The sequence below is a fragment of the Phlebotomus papatasi genome, chromosome 1 (genome assembly GCF_024763615.1).
Source record: "Phlebotomus papatasi isolate M1 chromosome 1, Ppap_2.1, whole genome shotgun sequence".
NCBI lineage: Eukaryota > Metazoa > Arthropoda > Insecta > Diptera > Psychodidae > Phlebotomus > Phlebotomus papatasi.
The window spans coordinates 40,278,574-40,305,622 of NC_077222.1; the positions used below are offsets into that span (position 1 = coordinate 40,278,574).

Genomic DNA, 27,049 nt, shown 5'->3' on the forward strand with positions numbered 1-27,049 from the left:
AGCTCTGAGAAAACTCAAACGTTTTATAAAGAGCATATTCTTAATAGGAAATTTACTGCTCTACAACATTGCAGAAGACTATTTTCCTCTATCTAGAAAGAAATGTGCTTTTCGAATCATTTTCTAAAAGTCGATTTTGTGGAGATTCTCAAAATTGCTGGGTCAAATTTTGTCAGCCTTTGTGACGTTTTACTCTCGCAAACGTTAAAAATATCAAATAGACATATTTTCATAGGAAATTTATTCTTCTACAACTTTGTCGAAGATAATTTTTCTCTATCTTAAAGAGAAATGTGCTTAAATTGAACTAATCAGTATTGATATTTTCTGTAAGACAAATAATTCCAAAAATAGGGCTCGAAATTTCATTATTTTTTATTTTACATAATCTTTCTTCGAATCCTTTGAAACTTTGTAAGTTTAAGAAGATTTATGAAGGCTATCTATAATAAAAATTTCAGGCCTCAATCTCTTTTATTTTAGAAAATAGTGAATATTGAAATTTTCGTTTTGACAAATTTTGCCCATTCTCCCCTAAGTTAAAGAGGATAAATCCAAACTTATCTTAGTTTTAACAATTTGCTTAACTTACTTAGGTGGCTACAACGTCCCTTTAAGGGATCAGGCCTCTTGTACTAACCTCCTCGAGTCCTGACGACTCTCCGCCAGCTCCAGTACCTCAAGCCGTTTTTGAAGATTTAGGGCAAAATCACATTGACAGTAAAATTACTCACCGTATTTCGTTAATTCACGCATTTTCAATGCAATTCTTACACAAATTATCGATTACCGTATTACCATATCTCGTACTAGATGGCACTAGGTGAAAATAGTATAAGAAAATTGAAGAAATAAAACGAAAATGCGATAAACGTTGAGCAGAAAAACTGTACGTTTAATTTCTCGTACAGTTCTTTTTGCTCACCGTTTATCGACTTTTCGTTTTATTTCTTCAATTTCCTTATATTATTTTCACCTAGTACCACCGAGTATGAGATAAGGTAATACGGTAATGAAAAATTTACGTAAGAATTGCAATAAAAATGCGTAAATTAACGAAATACGATGAGGATACGGCGAAGATATTATTGTCAATGTGATTCTGCCCTTAAGATTTCATCGTTTTCTGGGACATCCCCTCATCCTGATCTTTTCAGACTAACTTCCAGTAGCTTTTTGGGTATTCTTTACGGTGGCATTCGTTGAATGTGTCACAGGCAGCTAATTTGGTGTGCTATTTAGACCCCTTTTAACAATTTGGTGATGCATTTTTTGTAGGTACTTTGATGCAGCCTTAATCAAAATTTCATTCTATAAATTAAACAAATAAATAATTTTTAAAAATGCTTTTAAACTTAAATTATTTATTTTGAATTTAAGAACCTAAAAAGAATATTACGTTTTATAAATATGATCTTTTAATTTAGATTTTGTAAAAGAAAAAATAAACATTCAATAAAAGATAGTATTTGAGATTGTTAAGTATCTCACCTAATGAAATTTTTTTGGTAAAAATTGAATTTAGTTTAGTAAAAAACCAAAATCTTTACAAAAATCAATCCATTTTACAAAATTAACATATTAGATGAAAATTTCACAGTTTTTAAAGATCTAAATTCAGAACAAATTGGATTTTTTGCTAAACAAATTTATTTTTTTTAACTACTCATTTGAACAGTCCCCTGTTCTGAGTCTCAGCGTTTAACTGATTGGCCTCTATTCACTTTTGGCGCCTTCCTTCTCATCCAACGATCAGTGTCTGAGATTTTCAAATTTAGATAAATTTATCAGAAAGACCCTCCTTTTGTTGTTTTGTATTTTTTTCCATTCATTTTGATCTGTTTTCTTGATTCGAAGAGGCAATTTCTCTGTGAAGCAATTAAATGATTGTGAGATGTCTGGATGAAGGAATAAGAAGGGCTGATGGGAGGGAGAAAAAAGATTGGTAATTGGGATATTTAGGAAACCCCACAATTACACGAAATTATTTTCACGGTTTTGGACACTTTATCGAATTTTGATTGATGTGCGAACTAGCAGATGGCACACCAAAAATTCCTTCTCAACTTATTTTCTCGTCTTTCTCTACAATATAATGTGAAAAACTTGAGGGCGTTCACTAAGCAACACCTTTTCTTAATTATAACAAATTACACTTAGAACTTTTTCTAAATGAATAGCCTTCAAATGGCTTTCATGAAATCATTTATGGGTTTTAGTTTTAAAGCAGTTGGAAAAATTACAGAAAGCCAACATTCTCTCACATGTAAAAATTTTTCTTGCATGAATCGATTAAATTTAATTTCTTGACCTCAAAATTGGGGAATGATGAATAAAAAAAGTGGTTTGTATGGGGTGTTATGTTAAGTGGACAAACAGAATTTTTCAACCCCTCATCGCATTGAGGGTAATTACATGTTTTCACGTATTTAGGGAAGGTGCGCGGATTTGTGGTCACTAACTTATAATTTTCTCTATTTTCATTCATTATTTATAAATAAATCACCACCTTGTTCTATGCATATATGGGGTTGGTATTTTGAAGGAAACATTGATTGTAGTTAAACTTTTCCCCCAAATTTGATCCCCTTTTGTCCACATTGGATGTACTTGAGCAAAATTGTTAAAAGATCAAAGAAAAACAAGCAATTTTGCTGCAATTTTCAATTAATTTTATCGAGTGACCATAGAATATTGTGGTCTTTCGAAGAATTTTCCCCTGAACCTACCAATTAAAATCAATTTGGCTAACTGTTTAATTGAAGACAACAGCATTAAAATTGCCTATCATCCTCCCCAACTGTTTTGTGTGTTTTATTATGCAAAATTATGCAAATTAATCGTATGACATTCCTTCACGCACATTTTCCTTCCAATTTGCCTGGAAAAGACTATTATTTGGTGCAAATTGGTGGCTTTTGATAAGTGATTCTTTTCGTGGGATGGGAGAAAAGGCACGATTTTGGCTTATTTGTTGGCATATACCCTCGAGATTTTCTTTTTAGAAAATCCCATTCCCCTCGAGCTAACCCTCCTTCTGACTTCAGAACATCACTGCAAATGTTTTAGTTTTTGTGTAAATTTTTCTTTTATATCTCTGTGGGTGATGGAATAAAAGAGTCTCTGAAGCTTTATTTTTATGATTATTCACGTCTCTATCTACGAATTACGCACATTTGCTTGGAAATTTTCTACCAAGAAACATCTTCCAGAGGGGAAAGATGTTGCCTCAAATGGAATGAGTTTGATGGTTATGACGTCGTAACTATTTGTTGCATTCCTTATTTTATTTTAAATACAAAACATACACTTTCTGGGTGTTTTTGGGATCTTGTTGGGCAATTCAAGGTTTGAGGGACATTCTGTCGAGTGGAAATTTAATCAAATCTCCGGAAGGTCAGTGCTCAACTGTCCAGAAAGTCATGGAATCGAACATTTTCATCTCACCACTTGTCTTCTAGGCATTATTGGGGGTGACTCTGTGGCTAGTTTTTATATAAAAGTATTTGGAAGAGGTTGTTTAACAGCCTCGATATTTCAAAATTCGGAAATTTTGGGATATGCAGCACAATTTATCTGAGTGATATAACGACACCATGAAAAGTCATAAAATAAAACCAGTTCATTTGGAAGTGAATAAAATCCGCAAAAACCTTATGAAAAAAAAGAATACAACACTCCGCTTTTAGAACCATCTTAGGCGATAATCAAAAAAAAAATCAGGAGCAACATATTTGCCAAAGTCGAAAGGCGACAGTAAATGCTGGAAAGTTGGGGTTTACAGAGTATACAAGAATTTGATGGTTTCACCGTCTGTCTCGAAAGCCATCAAATGGATGATTATGATTTTTATGGTTACAGCGTGCGGGAAGATGATTTTCTTTCGAATTTTACGACCAATCTTTTGGGGTTGATGAAGGTGGTTCCCTCCCTTTCTCTCTTCGATCGTGCCAAATTGATATGCTGCAATTTTCATGGGAAATTATCTCATCAAAATGCAACCCCAAAAATTTCTTGGAGATGGTGCATAAGTTGGGGGCGAGTGCTGGGGTGGGAAAACTTTAATGCAACTTTTATACAAAATGCCTCGCGAGAGTGCAATAAAGTCTGGTGGTTGTGTTAGCATATCTGGATGGGTTTTGTGCATATAAGAGGGTACTATCTGAAAGAGGAACTCTCCAAAGTGCCTTTTACGCTTGAATAAATCCGTAAGAAAAGTTTTCTACTCGTATATTTTGGAAGAAACTAACCAACCGCACACATTTTCCTCTCAACCAATTTTTTTTTCGTCCAGACTCTCTTGAAAATGGGATTGGAGACTTCTTTATAATGGGGTACTTCTTTGTAAGTTTTTTTTAATAAAGTTTTCTTTGCATAATTCTTGACTTGGATAGGAAATTTTCGATTTTGAAATTTAATGTTTTTAAACGGATTCAAAACAGGGTTTGATAATGTTGATTAATGTCATTCAAATAGCAGATTTTATGCATATTTCTAACTTTTCAGGGGGATTTGTTTTAGGTTTCATATTCAATTAAATACTAAAAATTTTACCATCTAAATTATAAATGCAAAATATATAAATAATCTCAGCTAAAATACTGAAAATTCAATATTTAAATGTTCATCAAACTGCAATATGCAATTGTCGTATCTCACATCTTCAAATGTTTGAATTTGAATTTCTATTTTCTCAATATAAAACTCAAGGGCGAATATTAGCCTTAAGGAATTGGCGTACAGATTTTGAGAGCTTTTCTTATAAATTAAAGTGCAACAACAATTTAAAAAAGAATGTCCAACATTTTTCTCATAACATAGAAGAAAGCGCGCTACCTTCGAATGATTTATGCTTCGCACAAATCATTTACTTTTTTTCAGTGTGTTATAAATGAATTTGGCTCATTATAATATTATATTTTAATATCTGGTCCAATGCCTTAAAATTTTCAGAAAAAAGCTATGGCTGAAATCCTTAAGGAACATAGAGAAAAAATTGGATTGTCCGAAGCTTGAGTCGTCCGAAGGTAGCGCGCTTTCCTCTACTCCTCGGTGAAACCTCAATATTTTTGTAATTGAATTTTAAAAGTTTTTAAGACTTATGAATTTTTTTTTCATCACATAAATAGGTTTCAGAATTCTTCTGCAACTTCTTAATTTTCCATTTTCCAAAATTTTATATTATTTTTATCCATTAGAAATATGTTAAATCTTGACAAGGTTAAATCTTAATAACATTTTTTAACAAAATACTGACAATCAGTTGCAGTTAAAAAGAAAATTAGAAAATCTCGAAAAACTTCACTATTAATTTAAAAGTTGTCAAATTTTTGATTTCAAATACTTATTACTTGAGTCTTCTATATTAATTCAAACCCGATCTAAAAGAATTTTTGAAAAATTTGAGAAGTTCATTTCAATCGTTTAAGCTTAAGGGTCATCATACTCAAAGCCAAAATTTTATTTATATAGTTTTATTTAGTTTTCAATATCTGGGTCTTGATAAGAAAAAGAATGTTTCAAGTTTGAAAAAAAGATTGAAACAAAAGTGTCTAAAGAAAATTCAAAGTTAATTAAGATAAGACGCGTATTTCAACACAGAAAGTATTTAAACTTTATCCGCAAAACTTTACATTTTGATTATGGTTTCCCCTCTTTTTCCCATGGATCTTAGGATGGTGCTTCGGTGTACACTGTCGGTGTAAATTGTATTAATTTGTCTCAAATACTTTGTGGTGTGCATGAGGAATCTTCATGGTTTGTTTTTTGTTTTTGGTCATCTTGTGGATTGAGAAGGAGGATGTTTCTGCAAAGTATTTCCATTGGATGGCGATTGTGTGACGCCAGTTTTAGCCACGATGCTTGATGGTCACCCAGAAAGTCCCACAAATTGATTGCCGTTAATGCTTTTGGCATTCTGAGCGATATGCAGAGTCAAGAAATGATCACATGAACGTCTCGGGCAAAGTAGTTTCACATGTTGCCAAGATAATCCCACCGACAGCCTCACACTCCCTTCTGCGATAGTGGCCAAAACAATTTGGGGCCATCATCTTATGCCAATCCTGTGGGAGGGTTTATGTTGAGATTGCTCCCAAATGTAAAAAAAATAACACTTTTTTTCGTTTTTCAAAATCCTCACCCACACATTAATGCAGTTTCCCACCATTCGATAGGCAAAAGTTTTACGTTTCTTCCAGCAACAATTGATCTCTGCGATGATGTCTTTGACAAGTCCCCCAGAAGACGTGTGGAGAGCAATATAAGTGTTGCATATTTTAACGCTATCTTTCCATTTGTATCAGCGAGATGGAGTACAAAAAATTCACTTGAATAAAATGCAAGAACGAGTTAACCAGCTCCGGAGGTACTTGGGGCATACCAGTCTGCTTAAGACATTGCTTCAGGGTTGGGTTCTTGAGGAACTGCACATTACAACATTGAGAAAGAGAAATATGTATAGTAAGAATAGCCTCGAGATTTGAAGGAATGTTTCTTTCTAAATAGAGTTATTTGATTCTATACTGATATGGTGCTATATTAGGAGTTAGTTAATTGTTGGCATTAATGTTTTAAACCTAACCGTACAGGCTAAAGATAAAACTTAATGTTTTCAGTAATTTAAATTACTAAATAAAATTTTAATCCAATTTCATAAATACTGCTTCCATATTTTAAAAGAAAAGTTCTCTATAAATTAAATTAGTGGAAATATAGTAAATCAATATACATTTGAGGAAATTTTTGGACATACGGTATACTTCTGTCGAGAAAATAATTTACAATCTTTGGTTTAATGAAATTCCCATACAAAATTAAAAAAAAAAATGTATAAAAGCGAATGAATATCTAATTTTGGAAAAAAAACAACGAAAAATGGATATTTGATATTGTATTAACAACAAAACTGCTGTCAGATTCATTAGAAATTGAATTATAAGACTTTAGTAAGCCTTCAGAGGGTAGTTGCCTTCAAAAACCGTTCGTTGATAATAGGTTTACACATTGTTTAAGCAAAAGACAAAAATAAGAAAGCAATCAAAGATCATAAGACCATAATAAGGCCGTACAGAAGGAGAATTCTGTAACGCTCTGGCAATGCCATATGACAAATTGGGCTCGAATCTTAGTAGAGCTTTTTCGAAAATGCAATTCTGTAGCCGTGACATTGCCATTTGAGCTTACGTGGCATTGTCAGAAGTCACATATTTGAGATTTCTGGCAATTGAAATGACAATGAATTTGGTTAAAAAAATCAACCAAGACGTACTGTATTTTCATAAAATCATCACGTAAAGGGATTTTATTAAAAAAAAATCAATGAATTGGATTTTCGAACTCATATGATATGACAAAGAAGCTCGAATGGCATTGTCAGGTTTCGAACACACGCGTGACAATGTCATGAAAATTACAGAATTCCTCTACAGGTCAGTAGTCTTCAAAAACCGTACAATTTCAGTATAACTCTAATGGTTAAACAGCGTATTTGCGAGCATGTACCATTCATGAGTAATAAGTTTACATAATGTTTAAGCCATAGAGTGTAATGAAGAGGAAAAAAGGGTTCAGTAGAGCGCTTGCTGTATAATGCAAGTGTTATAGGTTCGCATCCTGATAAGATGACCAGCAATGTTCTAGAAATCCTGGAATTAAAATTTTCGATTAATTTCCAGTTTTTGCACTTTCAAAAAGTATAAAACTGACCATTCGATGCTTGGGATTTTCAAAAAAATCTATGCCTAAAAAATTAGTTTTTTTTTTGAGAAAATCTAAATATTCAGAAATTAATTAATCAGAAATAAATAAAATTTTAAAATAGTATCACTAATTTCGTAATAACTGTTGGAACTTTTTCGAAAAGATCCAATAGATCTATATTCCAGTAAATAGCATTTTAATGGTAATTTCATATAGATTATCGACAGAACCTTCGACTACTACTTTAAAATTCATCTTTTTAGGGAAATATGGAATATTGTATTATTCAGAATATTCAATATGAATTAGAAGTCAATATTTCTCCATATATGATTTGAGTTAATCTATAAGGTAATTTGTTGCCCAGCAGGAATATCTCGATATCTCAATCTATAAGCACAACAGGTATTTGATAAAATGCCATTTGATAATATTTAGATTAATAAGAATCCCAACTTTTGGGTTGATTGAACTGATTAAAAATGAATGAATTTGCCATTTTATTTAAGGTATTTAGATGATTTTTGTCTCAGTTCAACCGTGGTCAGTTACACAGTTGCACAAATGGCAAAAAACGACACTGCTGAGAAGGGCAAAGAATAAATTATTGTTAAAGAGTATTAAACCTGATTAATGCACTTCTGAGAGATTAAGAAATTGTAAATTAACATACTATTAACACTTTTTCAAAAGTTTACCTCTCGCGTCTTTTATCGCAAATGACACAATTTAGTGAAGGCATTTCCAATATTTTGGTATTTCCAATCACCTGAAGAGAGATGAGCAAGAAGCAGACCTTTCCCGCCAAAATCTTCATGTGATCGGTTCTTTTTTTTGTCCACCCCGTCAAATGAAAAATCATCAGTCGCAAGAGATTACATGGCGTCAAATAAAAGTATTAATAAATTTAAATTTATTTATTTAATCACGCTCAAAGTATGCATTTTAAACGGTGACGGTGAGGGAATAAATTATTGAACTGTCCCAATAATTAATAAGCGACATTGCTTCGAATTTTGTAAAGCATTGAAAGATGGGTATGAGAGTGATTGGTGCGGTTTGACTTTTTTTTTGCACGTGCTCATATGTCGAAAATTATTAATTGTGAATTTTAAAATTGCATTCCGACCAAATTCGGATTGTGGACATGCCATGGAGTTTGCCACAAAGAATTGTGAACATGCTCTAAAGCAAGCAGCTTAATTAGAAATTAAGAAACTCCTCTCGAATTCATGGTCAGTTCATTTTTGTTTTTTTTTTAATCTTTTGATGCTTCTGACCATCTTCTGCAATTCCTTTCTCTTATACACATCTCTCTCTCACCATTTGAACGGAGAAGGGAAGAACTCAAAACGAGAAATTTTTGAATTTATAATTTCAAAATCGCGTCTCGAAAATGTTAATTTCGATTAAGGTTGATCATTTCATAAATATGCATTTAATTATGTTTTGGTTGGTATGGCTTCAGAAGGAGCAAAAAAAAAAGAAGATTGTGTTTTTAAATGCAAATTCAGTGTCGCAAGTATTTGTTCGACTTGATAAATAATTCCGGAATATTTCTTAGATATTTTTCTCTTTTACTCCATTGTAGCATCGGCGATGCTGAAGAAATGTTTTTCAGAATGGAAAAATCAGGATTGTGCGTCAGTGATTTTACCGTTTACTGTCTAATTAGCTATTATAGAAAATCCGAAAGTTGATATTCCCGCCAGATACAAATCCGGTGAGATTGTCTTCAATTCACGTCATCAACTTCAAATGGAATCATGTTTCAAATGGTCTTAAGGCTCTGGAAAAAAAGCAAACGAAACAATAATATGCTCAAATGGAGAAATGAAAAATTAGACTTCATCATAGATTCTTACAGGTTTTGTTGATTTTTCTTTTGCCTCACTTGACCCCATTCCCAAACTTTCAAGAGGTCACAACAAAAATCCCCACATTGCAATATTTCACAATTCATCCATCTCTCTATGACTGAGAAAGTTAAAAAAAACTAAATCCAAAGGATTGTGAGATCATCAATGACTTGATTCACTGACGGAATAACTCTTCTCTGTGGTCCATTTAAACAGACACTCATCGAGAGTGTCGGAAGACCATATCACATTTTCCACCACCAGAAGCGATCTCATCCGTTGAGAATTTGCCAATGTGAATTTTATGGTATTTTGCAAAGATTAAATGAATGATTTTTCTCTCGCATTTGCCGTCAACAGCAGATTCTTCGTGAAATTTAAGACATTTCAATATTTCAAAGCCGAAATCTTTTTTTACGTGAAAATTTTGAAACAAAAACAAACGAAAGATCAAAAACGTTCTTTAGAAATTTCTTCTTTGATTCTGCCGCAATTTGAGAAAAAGGTTAAGTGTTGTAGATCATATCACTGTGTATTTGAATTAACAAATAATTTTTGAAAATGTAGGTTGAAATTTTTTTTTACAAAATTATAGTGAAATCCATTTAATAAGCTTATCTATAATCAATATTGGGATGTTAAATAAGATGAGAATTTATTAGATTAAAAATTGTTTCATGATTTAAAAAAATGGTTCTGTGGCCCATTTCATTCTACTTCATTCTTACAAAATATTTTCATCGTCGTTGCGGGTGACTTTGCACTCGGGGGGTGACTTTGCACTCTGCTGTTCGTGAGACTTTGAACAATTCTAGCACTTATTGATAGTCTTTGCCGATCCGGTCTACCATGTCAAAGTATATAGGGATATGTTAAGTACCAAGTAAGGTACAATGATCCTCAAAAGGATTCTTGTAGTTTCAGTATTAGTCAATGAAATCCTAGTATAGGTATTTTGTCAAAAAACGAGTCCGCGAAAAAGTTATCTGAAGATGCAAATCCAAAATCGATTTCAGAGAAGTAAATTGCCCAAATCTATTCTAAATTTATCTGGCTAGAATAATCCACTTCGATTTTTTTCATTATTTTTAGTAAATTCCTTTTTTTCACTATAGTCTTCCTAAGAACGCATGATTTATATTATAAAATTGCATATAATGGACTTTCTTAAGCTTTATTATAGAAGTATTTGGCCAAAAATTATCCAATTTTTTTATAACTTAAGATAAAATGACCGAGATCTACAAGATGGTGTGGTTGCCATCTTGATTTGACGATTCCGTCCGCCATTTTGAATAACTGTCAAAACAAAAAACTTATCCGATTGAGCTGAAATTTTAGTATGTTCTGGCTGATGTCAAGACCTTTTCAGAACATATATAAAATCCGACCTAGGTCAAGCGATTGTCTGGATACTGGGGCTCTAAGTTCAAAATTTTGACATTTTCATTAATACAGAACTGCGGAGAGCTTCTTTTATCGAAACCATCACAAAAAAGGCAGTATTATCGTTAGGCGATGAGATCTAAATAACAAACAAAAAGAAAAGTAATGTTTTTCTTTATAACAGCATATTATTTGAAGATCTGAAAAACTTTTGCAGAGTTGAAAAAATAAAAAATAAATAAATAAATGCACTTTTCATTTATTTTTTTTTAATTATGTAAGAGTAAATAAATATATAAAATAAAAGCCTCAACCATTTCTAATGGTTACTGAGGCATTTCGTTTAGGTTTTAAAATTCAGGATTAGAAAATAAAGATCGCCAAAATATGAATATTTCAAATTTTTAAACTTTGAGCCTCTGTATCAAGGTAAATACTTGACGTAGACCGGAACATAGATACGTTTTGGAAAGGTCTTGACATCAGCTACAACATACTAAAATTTCAACCCAATCGAACCTGTTTTAGATATTGACAGTTATTCAAAATGGCGAACAGAAACGTCAAATCAAGATGGCGATCATGTCATCTTGTAGATCTCGTGCATCTTACCCTTAGATGTGAAGATCTTCATTGTCGTTTATTATAAGAAATTGTTGATTTTTTAGTATTTATTAAAAAGTGCAAAGTCGCCCGCACCTTATCCCCAGTGCAAGCCTTTTTTCTTGATTTTTTTTAACATGGTAAAATTTTATAAAATTAATGCTAGTGGCACAAAATCCATTAATTAACAACTGAATACAAATAATTTTACTCAAAAACCCCCCTCCCTTCACTTTAACTATCCACTTTTAGAGGACAAAGTTGAAAAACAGCGAAAAAACGTGCAAAGTCGCCCGCAACGACGGTATACGCATCCCACTCACGTAGTTAGGAATATTTCAGTTTTTTTCTTTTAATTTTCTTTTTTTTTATGTTTATAAGTACATTGGAATAATATCATTGGCCTACAATTCCGAAATTTTTAAACATTAAAAAAATATCACTTTAACAAAGAAGATAGTTAAAATAATATTCTGTTCAGAATGTGAAAAAGTTTCGTCAAATCGACGACCAACTGGATCATGTTAAAAATGTTTCAAAAGATAGTTTTTTATGTAAAACGTAGTAAAAATTTTGTCGAAATAGGAAATAATCAACATCCTTTTGGCAAACTTTTAATAAGATCCAGTTGGTCATTTTACAAACCTTTTCTTTCAAAGCAGTTTAATCGGTGTATGTCTCGGCTAATTGTAAAAATTTAACACCGGTAATAAATATTGGTGTCTTGGCTAATTAGATCTAGTTTACTCCCGCTTCACAGTTCTTACACCCAAACTTTCAAATCATATCCTACCCGTTAATGTTAAGAAAAAAGAAATTATAAAGATTCATCCCTAAAATTCATGTTCTCATCATTAAGAATGTTCCCATGATCAATTGAAAGTCATTTTGTAAAGTGAAAAGAGAGCCAGTGCGTGTCTTTCATGGTCTACCAAAATCAACAATGCTCCCATTCTCGCCTCCCTCTTTTAGATGATCATTTCCCATTCATATAAGTGTTCGGATGATACCACAAAACAGACGCAGACACAACAATTTCACCATTATTAGCACAACAAAACAAATCTTTGATGTTGACGCGACGCTGTGTTTGTCTCAACACTTCTTCCTGGGGGGATTTGTGGTGGAAGATGCGTCCACAGAGAACAAGTGGATCATTGTTTGACGTGGTACATCTGACTTTCTTCCTGTTGTGCATCCCAAAAACATCTCCCACTCTCCATAATCTACCCGGGTTTGTCTCTCTGTACTCTTACTTATGTGAAAATCCTCAAGACCACAAATTGCATATGTGGTGAAAGCAATTTATACCTTTGTCACTCCTCTTGGACCATTTCACCTTGGATTCCTCCTATATCATATTTGCACTCTTAGGATAATTGATGGATAATTTTGTGGCTGGCAAGTGCGTCTTTTGTGACTCACGCAATTTTTCCCGCGCGAATTGTGTACAAAAGAGACGATGCAACTGCCACGATTTATCGTACACGAGATCTTCAATTGCCCTTCAGAGGAATTGTGGCTTCATTTCTTGGGATTGCACTGACTTTCCCGAGAAGTCATCGCGCTTTGCAAGACTATGTCTCAAAGATGAGAGAGAATTTTTCCTCAGCTCCAAGATCAAGAGTCTGTGACGAGATTACTTCCACAGCTCATTGCACTTGACTCCCCAGTTGGGATGGATTTCTATCGTGTTTGCAGAGATTCAATGCCTTGTCTTAATGATGAGACTGCTAACACTAATTTGAAGAACATTTTAAACCGTTGCATTTAAAAATATTGAAGACAAGGGGCAGATATTATGATAAAACATGTGTACACCACTTCTGACAGTTCAATCTGAAATTTATTTGGCACTTCAACATTTAGGGGAAAGTGGTCTGCCTTTGAATGCGGCAGCCTTTGAATATTGTAATTTTTTCATTTTCCTTTAAAGCATAAATTCTTTTCTATTAACTATTAGATAGCTATTCATAATCCTCACAAATCATAAAAAAAATGCAGACCCTAGCTCTTATTTTCTAAGTGCTAGGGCAAAAAAACCAAACTGAGCTCTAAACTGTAATTTTGATGTTCCACAATTCATATGTTTTTTCATAATCAAAATAATTTTTCGAACAAATCTTCTATTGTGAATCATAGAAGGTTATTCTTGGATGGTATTTCTCCAAATACATTTTGATTCAAATGAGACAATTTTTGTGGGTGATAAAAGTTTGCAAATATTGCTCTGCGGCAGCCTTTGAATCTTAATGTTGTGTGCCTTTGAATCCTCTTTTTCCATACATTGAAATATCTGACAGCTTCCTGTCCGTGAGCAGAATAGAACTCCTACTTTGGTCTGACGAATGTCATACAAATACTTATAACATGCTATCTTGCTCCGGCCAGGATGTTTCAAACTGACAATTGTCAACTTCAATTACGTTTTATTACAAATTTTCAAGTGAAAAACAGAGCCTCAGAAAAATGTAAAAAATGCTGTTGTATAATGACTTTTGACTACAGTGATTGTTTTATTGAGTGCATTAGGATTCATGCTAATCAATTATGGGCCGTTTAATGTTACAGACCTAATATTCTCAGTGAAAGATTAAGATTCAAAGGCTGCCTAACCACATTCAAAGGCAGACCATGCAGGCTGCCTTTGAATATATCGACATCACATTTTCAAGTTTCTCACCAGGAAAAACTGAGGACTTGCGAGTCCTGAATGGGGTAAGCATAGAAGCTCAATGGACAAGAGAATTTTTTGGTGTAGTGCAAAGTAAAACTCATGTTGTAGTTTACTCTGAAAAAAATCTCAAATTTTGAACATCATTTTACGTTCAAAGGCAGACCACTTTCCCCTACAGTTTATATGAAATATCCTTAAAATCTGTGTAGCACTTCCGACCTAATATCTGTCCCTTAATTGAAGCTTTTTACCAAATTTTTTTTTTGAGAGCTGTCAGTAATTACTTAGCTGTCAAAATTTAATTATTTCGATATTATCCATTGCAATTTTCCTATTATTGGATTTCTGACCGATTTTCATAACAAAAATAATAAAACTTACTTGAATATTCAACCCGCTTTGCTTCAAATTACTGGAAATTTTGAGAAGTATTGTATTGACAACTGTCAAAATGTCAAGGAATATTGCTCTTCTTGTAAATTTAAAGAAGATATTTAAAAGAAAATTGAGAAAGAATTTTTATCCTTTTTCTGACAATTAGGAGAAGATTGAGCTATTTTGAACTTGGGGCTTCTTTGAAATATTTTTCGCAATATTTCTAAATGAAGCTTTACAATTGGGCCTTTACAATTGCTTTATTACTTCCACAGTTATCTTATAGAGCTGAATTAAATTAAGTTAAAGCTCAGTTTCCTTTAGAAATATGCAAAAAAATTTGTATACAGTAGATTCTCGCTCAATCGGTCGAAAAATTTTGTTGGCAATTTTTATGATTGATTTTGAAGCAAATTTGCTCAAATTCGTTGTAGTTTCTCTTATTTTATCGTAATTCTTTATAAAATTGAGCGTTTTTTTGTGGAATTTACAATGACTTTGACGCCCAAATCTCTCATAATTTGGATGACATTTTGCTCCATCAGCCCGATTGAGAGAGAGCCTACTGTATTAATCTAGTTCTATAGCGCAAAATAACTCGACCTTTTTTTTATTGCTTTCACATCTCGTCTATTGAATCAGTAATTGTGCTATCTGCATTTCCTTTGTATTTGTCTTTGTTGCAAACGACTACGCGGCGATAAATCGTTTGCAAAAAATATAGATAAAAATGCAATTTATCACGGATCCAACCTACGATCTGTCAAAATTAAACTACTTGCTTATAAAAGAATATGACAAATATATTGTTTTGACAGCTTTCCCAATTTGAAGAAGATCTATTCATGTTATTACTGCATTTCTATCATATCCCTATAATCAATTTAATACCATAGATTTGAATTACTTTTTAAAAAGTAGTATTTAAAAGTACCTGAAAATGTTGTCATATACTATTTTGACAGCTGTCAAAATTTCAATAAATTTGAATGAAATCGGTTTAAAACTAATTTACAATGAAACGATTAAGGAATATTAAACGAAATTTTCAATTAATGAATTCGAAATTTAAGTCATCGCAATTAAAAATACTTAAGATTTTGACAGTTACGCAGTGAACTGTATCAAATTTGGGAACTTCGATTCGAATGTCACCCGAAGTATAGAAAAATTCTGGTGTGAAACTGTTTGAAATGGAATAGTTTTATTTTGTTTATTTATTTATTCTTATTGTATTTACATACTGATATTTGTTGTAAATTCTATGACAAACCCTTGACAGTGAAAACTCAAACATAACTACTAATATTGCTAGTATGACTTTGACATTTGTCAAAATGAAATTTAATAAATTATCAAATTAGCTGCATTTTACAAATAAAGTCTTAATCTTTCTTGTTTTCATAATGAGACTAATAACATTAATTTAGTGTATTTATTGAAGTTTGGACATTTAAGAGTTTTGCATATGTTGAGTTTATTACTTTGACATATCTAACTAACTTTCTCATCGTCCCATAACTATACACTAACTGCTGATGAGGTGATAAGGAAGTTACGACAATTGTTGATTCAACTGACGATATGTCAAAATTTAATTAATACATGGATATTTATTTTATTTGTAAAATAAAATCAAAAAATCAAAATACAATATAGACATAAATTTGAAGAGGATTGATGCATTTTCCCACAATTATTTTAAATCATTCATTTAAACTACCTCAAAAATAGGTATTCACATTGAATGAAATATCACCTGAAATAATTCACATGAGGTGTTTTTTTTTTCAGTGAATATCGTGCCAACACTATTTTCGCAAATGTTGGTGAAACGCATTTTTCTTCACCACTTCTTGTGCAAATGATTCGCTGATAAATTGATAATGCCGCAAATGAATCAAATGACACAGTCTTGTAATTCATCGCAGTTCAGTTCTTGGGTGTAAATTAATGAAGAAAACCCTATAAATAAGTTGCCGAAACGAATCACACAGGGAGTTGTGTCTCGTGCAAGAAGGTAAAAGAAGTGCGGCTACGGGGGGAGGAAAACATGATGAGGAGAGTGCGGGATTTCAAGATAAACATTATAAATTGTAATTTTTCCTCTTAATAGCGTCGGCACGAAATAAATTAACAATTCATAATAAAATACTTGCATTTTGGTGCGTATACAATGGACAATTTGATGGTATTGTTGGGATGATATTCTCGGTGCCTATAGGGAGACTTGATCACCTTTTTATTTGACGAGGATATGAGCGTGACGTTGGACGCAAAAAGTGACGAATTGATAATAACCTAAGAGTCGAAAAGTTGCAAATTAAACACCCATAAAGGGCGGCAACGAAAGTAACTTCATTGATGATGCGACATTGGAAATGAGAATCATTTGATCAATCACATCAAATTGAATAATCACGAAGATACTGAAGGCGAAAATGAGACTCTTTTAGTTTTGAAGATAATAAAAAAAAAAGTTCATTGAGTTGAGAGATGGAGTATATTATAAAAGAAGATGCGCACATTATTAATGGAATTTTAATTATGCCGCCAATTTAATTGCATTTAAACTGTGTGTGTGTTTCTCTTGTTTCCACTCTTTAGTTTTATTGCCCTCTTGCTTTTATTTTTATCCTTTTTAGCACTGAAAATTGATGTTTTTTTCTACTACATCTCTTCCTCTTTCTCTTTCAGATGGTAAGTCTCAACCATGGAAGCATGTTGCATTTTGGCGCGCGGAAAGCACTTTCAACCCAAGACACGAGGTCAGAGTAAACAATTTTTAACTTGACGACTATTATTATAATAGTGATTATATTCCAATATGAGTATATTTAAGTCGTTTCGTGCGATTAAGACTGGTAGTTTAGCAAAAAGTGAAGTTAGGTAAAGTTTCACAGATGTTTCATGAATTGGTCACTTGCAACGACAAATGTCGTACACAGAAAAATAAGTGATTTTCTTGGTGAAAGCCAAGAACGAATCATTCCAGCTGTTGAAGGAACCTTGAGAGACACTTGAATCCTGAAAAAATCCATCTCCTTGACCCCAAAGGTACTTAATTAAAGGGTCTGTGTCTTTCAGCGTGAAAGACTTTGTGGAATGTGGGGCTTTTTGTACACTTGACGCCGCATAAACATGGCAAATTTCTCACTAAGCAAACACAAAATACGTGACGCAACTTGTGATGATTCTTGAACCCCTCTATCCCTTAACGCTCAATAAAATTTCACGAAGAAAATCTCACTCACGGAATAGTGTCGGCAAAATGTGAATATGATATGGTGGAGTAGGTAAATAAAATAATTTAATTAAATTCCTTTGTCATGTTAATTAGAATCGTGTATGTGGTGTTATATGTGTTAAATCCACTTAATGGCCATATTAATCAGCACAAGCGGTTCTTTTTTTTCATGTACAATCGCTTCAGAAAAATCATTTGAATAACTAAATGTTTAATGCATTGAATATTTTTCCGCATAATACAATGAATATTTATGTGGGTTGCTGTATCATAAATACCACCAAGCATTGCTCCAAGAAGTTTTGTATTTAGAGAGAAAAAGGCATTTTGAATTGACGGGGAGGTATTATGAAACAAGCTAAAAGTGTGTTACGAGGCTTTTCCAAAGATATAAGATATAGAGGGAGACCAAAGGAGCAAATAGCCCAAAAGAGAGACGTTGCAAATTGATTGAAGTTCAACCACGTGTTATTGATGTCTTGCTTTGACCATGTGGAAGATTGATTAAAAATTGACTTTTTCGTCGATCAATTTGAAAATCAAAAAGGGGGCAACCCATTAAGTCCGCGGATCGGCTATAGATTGATGAATGGAGACAAAAAGGGCGGTTAAAGATATGAAGAAGCATCTTTTCTTACACACACCGTGATTGAAGAGGCATCCAAAAGAGCCACTATAAAGATTAAAAATTCAGGTGAAGACATGTTGTCTACCTCCCTGAATTTCTTCTGATTTTCTTCCGTTTTCACCAACCCCTCTGGGATTTCAATCTAATGAAGAATCGGCAATTAATACAGCCCATAATTACAGACATTCCATATAGAGTTGGTGGTGAAAAACCAAAAAAAAAGAACAGCACATCCAAGTCCCCAACATTTCATCAATTCCTGTCCCCTTAATTGCTAATCGGCAAACATGTGCAAAGGTAGGATATCTGCAGAAGCAATACCTGGCCAGCTACCGACAACTACGTGACTGGATCCGCCCTCGATCGCGTCTGAAATTTTCTATGCCCTCACTCAGCATATATTGATACGATCTCTTGCTCCTCATTCATTACCATATACACAACATCCGCGCGATCACCGCACGAAAGGCCCCAATCTCGTCGCGAAATAGGCGTGCAACGATCACATCCCGCAGTGATCGCAAAATGTCAGCAGATCATCATCACGTGATGATGGCAAATAGAGCTGTGTGGTGCATCTCCTAGTGCACTTTTGCCTTAACTAATTGTTCCGCAATAAATTGACATCACCACGGGATTTCTGACCAGATGCAATTTATTGCACCATCGGACACTCCACACAGATATTGTGTACCGGTGATCATTTGTGGTTTTTAGCCCGCTGTACCAATGGAGACCCGAGACGGAAATCACCTTGTTGATGTCAGCAATTACATACATACAAATTCCTTCCAGGAATACCTTTCCAATCGCATATTCTTCTAATCTGGCATGATTCAAGGAATGTGTTTTTTTAATTAATTTTTTATTGTTTTCTTATCGTGAAGAATTATGAAAATAGCCTCATTGAGGTTATGGATATAAAAAAAATCCGCATTACTTCTTACTTCCGGATAAAAGTAATTGAAATGCATTTGCTTATTATGTCATTTAATATGAGTTAACAAGATCATTTAAATTTGTTGACAGACTGTCGCTATGATCATATGTAGCCGTGATTGAACATTAATTGTTCTTTTTAAAGTATTAGACATTAGATGCTTCTTATAATAAAACATACGTTTAAAATTTTTTATACCTATTAACTTTTCCTCTTCGAGAAGGATGTTTATTTGCTAGAAGATTTGTTCCGAAAGTATACGACTTTCTTCTAGAAACGTAGAGGGTATAAGTCCAAAATGTTTTTGAAAGTAGTTATTTTAAAATTAATTAGTCTAAAGTTTTTGGTTTTGAAAATTGAACATCCTAATCGAAGAATATGAATTACATTGAATCTAAAAACGGAGGGACACTTTCAAAAGCCCCCCGGTGATCCTTCTATTTTTACCAATACGATTGTACTTGAATTTGATGATCAGGCACCTAGGTTCTTTAGGAGTCTTCAGTCATTAAGAAATTTTCATACTAAAAGTTTAGACCAGTTTTCGAAGGTTTAGATTTTCTAAACAACAAGCAAATGCTGTGTGTTTTTCGGATATTCAATGAAGTAATTGCTATAAACTGAGTAAAAACTTACTCAAAAATATTGCTTATAGGGAAATTACACCAGTTATGCCATTTGGTTAAGCCTTAAATTTGGAACCCGGATTACACAACTTTCAGACTTGAAGTATATCCATTTGTCCGTAATAATATACAACTCTAAGTAAAAATTTTCCCAAAAATTATGCTTGATGAAGAATTAAAAAGCGTAGGACAGATCGCAAAGCCCTAGATCTGTAGACTGAATTACTCTATCTTCTAATCTCAATTCTAGTTATATTAAAAATATTATAATTCATGCATAGAAAATCCTACATCTTACCATGAGGTTCTTTAGATCTTTACAAATAGTTTCTGAAGGTTTAATCTAAAATCGTTAATATACATCTTCCTATTTAGGAGATCCTCAGGAGCATTTAATGCCCAGAATTTAACTAAAAATAAATTAATTTTAGTCAATTACATAAAGTGAAATGAACACAATACAGAAATATGTTAAAACTTAAATTGTAAAATTAAACTGTAAAAACAAATTCCAATTTTGTTGAGAATTCAATACATACACCGATTTTAACTTAGTTATTTGAAAGTGCATAATATATTGCAGTAGATATGAGAAATTTTATTGATTACACGCGTTAAAAAATGTCAGGTTCTCTTATGTTTCGCGAATAAATAAATATTTATAGTAAACTAAATGAATAATTCACAAAGAAGATCTTATATCTTGGAATTTTTCTTCAAACATTAACAAAATCCTCGTACGAAATTTATTTCTAGGACCTCTACAATAGAGAAGACATTCGATATAATCATTTTGTCAAATTATTTACATATCAGAATAAATTTTATGCAGTTTCATTTACTACTTGTCACATTTCATATCACTTGATATTTGTTAAAGTGCACCTATTAATATACATAATCCAATCAAACCTCACTTTTGAGAATAAAATTATAAAAAATGAAAAATATCATTATCTGAGAAGTTATATAAATGCAAATTCGCTTGCGGGTAGTATATTCAAAGATATGTTTAGTTTATTAGTCTTATTGGCACTTCTGTTAACTGGATTTTTAAATTTACTCCTCGATCCTATATATTTTAAAATCAAATTTCACACAATTTTGAACTACAAAATTCAAAATAATTTTAGAATGTTAAATTTTGGTGAAAAAGATCATTAAAAAAATCTTGCAATATGTTTTCTTTGCTTTCCTGAAGTTGTCTCACAGATATAAGTATTTATTAAAAATATCCCAAAAACATTATAAAAAGAAGACAATTTCCAAGTTCATACTTTTTACCATTATAATTATTTAATTTCTATCACTTAGAGGAATCACCAATTATGACGAAAATCCCTTAATAAAATGAAATGAAATTTTATCACTTGAGATCTCATATCGTTTTCAATGTTCATGATATTAATTAAATTGATACGATATTTATGTATGCAAACGACAGGATTTTCAGTACAAATTTAAATAAATAATGTGGAATGAAATTTCATATTACAATGTATAGTACTAATGTAAAGTGTATATAGCACTGATGTCCTCAAAACTTAATTCAAATTAATTTAGGGGAGGTAATTTGGAAATAATGTGTGTATAGGACTTCCGATCATATTACCTGTTCCTTGAAATTTATTATTGATTTTTACACAGCTTATAGATGGTTAATAAATCACTTTTACGAAAGAACGATCAAGACTTGTGACTTCAGTCAGAATATTAACTCTTTGAGATAATGCGTTGTATTCCGTGAAGAGAATCTTTGGGTAATTCTGTGGGTAAAAAACAAAAATGATGAACTAACCAACCGCTTTTTGTCATAAAGAGCCAAGCATAATGTTGTGTCTGGAGACCACAAATGTGTCAACTCCAGCACCAGGATTCCCATCAAAATCGGAGATTGGCTTTCTGATCACGCTTCACTAGCCGCGAGATGGAATTGGGATGTGGGAAATCCTCCTGGGATCCGATTAGGACTCTGTTCTTGTGGTCGAACCCCATGTCCTGTAGGATGCCTCTTGGGAAATATTTAGCAATTAGGGCAATTGCTGGGATAAGAGGAAGGAATCTCATATGTGACACAATTGGCGACATCTGTGGGCTGACCATGGGAGATTCAGTGCGTGGACGAAGTGCTGTTTGAAGCAAATGAGAGAAGAGGCAAGAGCCAGAGGGAGAAGATGGTACAAGGTACAAATAATAAGAAAAAAAAACAGTCTGTAACATCGAAATCGTTCATCTCGAAATAATTTTACTTGCTGCTGGTACATTTCAGCACACACGCTGCATTACATGCATTTAGGTATAAATTGTATAAGAATATTATTGCATAGTCTCTCAACTCCGACGCAATTAGCATTTAGATTGTTTCACTTTATGCATGTTATAGTTCCTCTCTCTCCCAGTCTCCTCCTGAGGCCATATGGAGTGGCATGGGTGAAGAGGAATTGGTGAAACCCCCACGTTTTAAAAACATAAAGACGCAGGAGAGGATGCATTGCACCTTCCAGAACGCCCTTCTTGTGCACCCATGGACAAAACATCGTCTATTTTTTTTTACTTCTTCTGGGATGCCACCTCCTCGCAAACCCATTGCCATTTCCGACAACCGTGCTTTTCGCGTTTTTCCAGGCACCCTTCCCTGACCCCCATATACCTCTTTTCCGCACCCAAACACACTTTCTCATTAGCCATGCTCATAAGAACCAGCACTGAAAGAAACCCTCCTGGGTGATTGCTGCAGTGAGATTTTGTAATTCCACCATGTGAGAAGTTTGCGACGCTTGCGTTAGCAAAGGTTCTAAGTGCATTTTGACCATATTTTAGAGAGGATGTTTAAAAAAATGAAATAATTAATTGAGCGTCTAATTTCACATTTCCGAATAGTAAAAATCAAGATCAATTGCCAAAATAAAAGTAACCAAAAAACTAGACTTCAAAAATTTAAAGGATATTAAGAAAATTATTTAGATAAATGAAGTTGAGTTTCTAAGGTTATAAAATAAAAACATTTTGAAGATAAAATTTAAAAAGTAGATTGGGGTCACCCGGGTCACCACTTATGGACGTTATACAGTAGACTCTCACTCAATCGGCTCTTTTTCAATCGGGCGAAAAATTTTGTTGACAATTTTCACGTTTAATTATGAAGCTAATTCGCTCAAATTCACTGTAGTTCTTCCTATTTGATCGTGATTCTTTATAATTGAGCGCTTTTTATGGAATTTTCAAAGGCTTTGACGCTCAAATCTATCAATAAACCGGATGACATTTTGCCCCAAATGCCCAATTGAGAGAGAGTCTACTGTACACTTAAAGACAGAGTGCAAAAATCTCAAGTTCGTACCTAGAACAGATTTTGAAAAATCATAAAATTACCATCTATATCTATCTATCTATCTATCTATCTATCTATCTATCTATCTATCTATCTATCTATCTATCTATCTATCTATCTATCTATCTATCTATCTATCTATCTATCTATCTATCCTATCTATCTATCTATCTAAGTGTATAATGTTCTTAAGATATGACTTCACCCTACCTCCCGAAACTTTTGTTAAAAAATTTAGAAAAATCAGCAATTTAGGAAAACGAAATAAAAAACGAAAATTTTCTGCTAGTTAGGCAATCACCATCTTGTAAAACCTTACTTTCAATGATATCGCTGCATTAGTTTTCGCGAATTTATGATTAGACATTTCAAAAGCAGTGCTTTGTTAAAAATATAATTAGATTTTTGAATAATTTACTTTTCCTTTTTCTTTGAAAGGCAAAATTCCTCAAAATTTTAATTAAACGTATTCTACAAGAAAAACCTTTTTATCTTTGCAGAAAAAATATTCTTATGCTGATTACCAAATTTATTTGCTTTGAAAGTTTAAGTGGAAATTTATATTATATTTTTCTTCTTAGCAATTGAAATAATCTTTTTATTTAGAAAATTTTATTTCATTGTTGATCAATTTTGCATATAAAAAAGAACGTAAATGCTATATAAATAATTTTAGGAATTTCTTACATTACGTTTTATAATTAGAATTCTTTTTATTTCCATTCAATAAACGATTAAATAAATATTTATTTTTGTCTTGATTGAAAACTACAGGACAGGTTGAAGATTTTAATTTATGTTTAGATTTTAAGGCTACATTAATTTCTATTTTAGTTACATTAACATTGTAGGGGCTTCAAATGCATGTGACATAACTGGCGAAAATTCTCAATTAGCTAGATTTTTGGAAAAATGTTGACTCAGAATTCAATATTGAAGGCAGTTGCTCTAACGGATTTTGAAATCTGTTCAATAGTTTTTGCTTGCGTTTTGGAATTGTATAGATTTTCGGGTACTAAGGTAGTCTAGAAACTATCTTATAGTACAAAAGAACTATTTTATTATCTTATGTTTAAATACTCCACTGAAAGAAGTTTTCGAGATACTCTATGAGTTTAGAAAATCTCTCAACTGCTCTTTGTGAAATCCCTTGAAGCTGTTGTTCTGTCTTAATGCAGATTCCTCCCAGTTTTTTTCGATCTTTCGAGTTTCCGTTCCATGCAAATAATTTAAAAATTCGTTTTAGCACCGAAAAGTCGTTAAATGGTCTTCTGTTGATAATTAGAAAAATGGCTACTGGTGTTTCTTCCACAATCATCCTCCCGGCCAAGGAATCTTTTCTCATTTCATCTCATCATCATCAGATGAGGAATTTACCATTTGCAAGAGTGCAAGAAAATCAATTGAGTTGTCGAACATGAAAACCACTCTCGCCCACAAAGCTACGTGGGGGACTTGTAACATGAAAAAAAAATCTATCCTACACAAAAGATATAACTTGCTGAGGATTATCCCAAAAAATAATCTCTTGGGCGCGAGAAAAACACGATTGCAAGAATGTAAAATGGGAGAAAGAACAGCATTCAATTCAAGACCAATTTATTTACCATACAAATTATTGCCTGACTCGATTAAATGGATATCGAAAATCTGCACGTGATTTAACTATTAATTTGCCGGATGGTATGGGAAGATGGAAAGCATCAAGTGCCTTCAAAATTGTCATCCTCCTGCGAGAGAATTTTCTTTTATTCAATGTTGGGGACAAATAGGCAGAGCAAAAGAAGTGATGAGGGAATTTCCCATCATTTTCCCACCAAGCAAATGCATTCAAATCACACGCGAAAGCCTCCAAGCAAATAGATTACGTGGAAAATGTGCCATGCTTCCCGCCTTCAGTCACGAGGAATTCAGGATGCAAGGCACCATCCCAAGCTCGTGGTTATTTATACAGAGTTGAGTGTCCCGGGAGAAACTCCCTGTGGAAGAAAGCTCTCAAACAAGATTCAAATCACGTCCCACGAAGGTCGCATCGAATTGCTAAGCATTTTCTCCAAGAGTGTTGCTCGCACACAAAATTCCACTAGAGGCCCATATTTTGCTATTTTCCTCCCGTTTCACACAATTTTTGCCGTTTTTTTTTCTTCGTTTCCTTGCTCGCCCTCCAATCCTGCCTTGCATCCCAAGCAATAAGAATTACCCAACACTTTCCGATGGAGTCCATGGGAGACAAGCGCCAAGAAATTGGAAGTTTGGGTCGAAAATATTAGGCTTTTAGTGGGTTGTTTATTGAGGAAAAGTCATTTTTCTGCCAAGAAAATTCTTTACCTTCCCACAGAAAAAAAGAGTAAATTTTCTTCTTCAGAATTTTGTAAACTCTCAATTTTCAGTCTGGAGTTTATTAATAGTTGATTTTAGATTATATAAGTGATCTATATTTCCTTTTCCAAGTTTTTGTGAATTCAGTTTCATTTGTTAACCAATCTATTTTAGTCTTTTTTTATCAAGGAATATTTAAAATATTTTAACATTAAATATTGCTGTGATAATATAGAAAACATTGAAAATTTTAAATTTCTTGTCATCATTGTGGTGATCTGTAAGAAAATTATGTAAATATTCAAGGAATTTAATACAATTTTCGATAATTTTTTCTCGCGTAGAAAAATGTTTAAGATAACAGAAAATAACAATTCAAAAGATGTCTTTTTTTATTTTTTGAATATATTTTAGAAACTAGGAAATTTTTTAACTTTCGATCATTTTAAGAAACCCGTTATAATTTATTATTTTCAAAGTCATTTGATTAAGAATCTATAAGATTATATTTTTTGTCGATTAAAATAGTTTAACTAAAGTATTGGAAGGAAAAATACTTTTTAAGAACATTTGGATTCTAGTAACTTAAAAAGCTTGGTCCCAGATATAAGGCAGAAACGTCAGAGTTTTTAAAAAAGGCAGTTTTTGACGAAAATTGCTTATAGTGTGTAGAGACACCATTAAGCCAAGAGATTCTTTAACGTAATTATAATCAAAATATTGATCATACATTTCCATCAGTTTTTAACTAAGCCGTCTTCCAGCTTAAGCCGAGAAACGGTTTACTTAATGGGAAACCGATGAGAATTTAATCAAATCGTTAATCCGTCAACACACTGAAAAAAACGAGGGGCAATTAACTTTTTTTCCTCATAACTTTGACACTTTTTAGGTGTAAAAATATATCAACATTTTTTAATGTTAATTTTACACCTTTTTAATGGTAAAATTAACATGGAAAAGTGTTTTTTTTTGTCTTCTGCAAATTTTCCCTTCCCAGTACTCTTTAATGTACATAAGACTCATTCTAAAGCAGCTAAGGCGGTAGGGGAAAGTGGTCTGCCTTTGAACGGAAAATAATGTTCAAAATTTGAGATTTTTTTCAGAGTAAACTACCAAAGGAGTTTTACTTTGCACCAAAAATTCTCTTGTTCATTAAGCTTCTATGCTTACCCCATTCAGGACTCGCAAGTCCTCAGTTTTTCCTGGTGAGGAACTTGAAAATGTGATGTCGATATATTCAAAGGCAGCCTGCATGGTCTGCCTTTGAATGTGGTTGGGCAGCCTCTGAATCTTAATTTTTCACTGAGAATATTAGGGCTGTAACATTAAACGGCCCATAATTGATTAGCATGAA

At 32.9% G+C, this 27,049-nt stretch overlaps 1 protein-coding gene across 1 annotated transcript in view; it reads left to right on the top strand.

The window, feature by feature from the left end:
* The window catches only part of LOC129799711 (homeobox protein homothorax), a 171,349-nt gene extending 150,359 nt beyond the window's left edge, over positions 1-20,990 (top strand). The window contains exon 8 of the mRNA XM_055843873.1: positions 17,299-20,990. Within this exon, the coding sequence (XP_055699848.1) occupies positions 17,299-17,390 (92 nt within the window). The 3' untranslated portion in view covers positions 17,391-20,990. The remainder of the gene's footprint in view (positions 1-17,298) is intronic.
* The last annotated feature ends 6,059 nt before the right edge of the window (positions 20,991-27,049 follow it).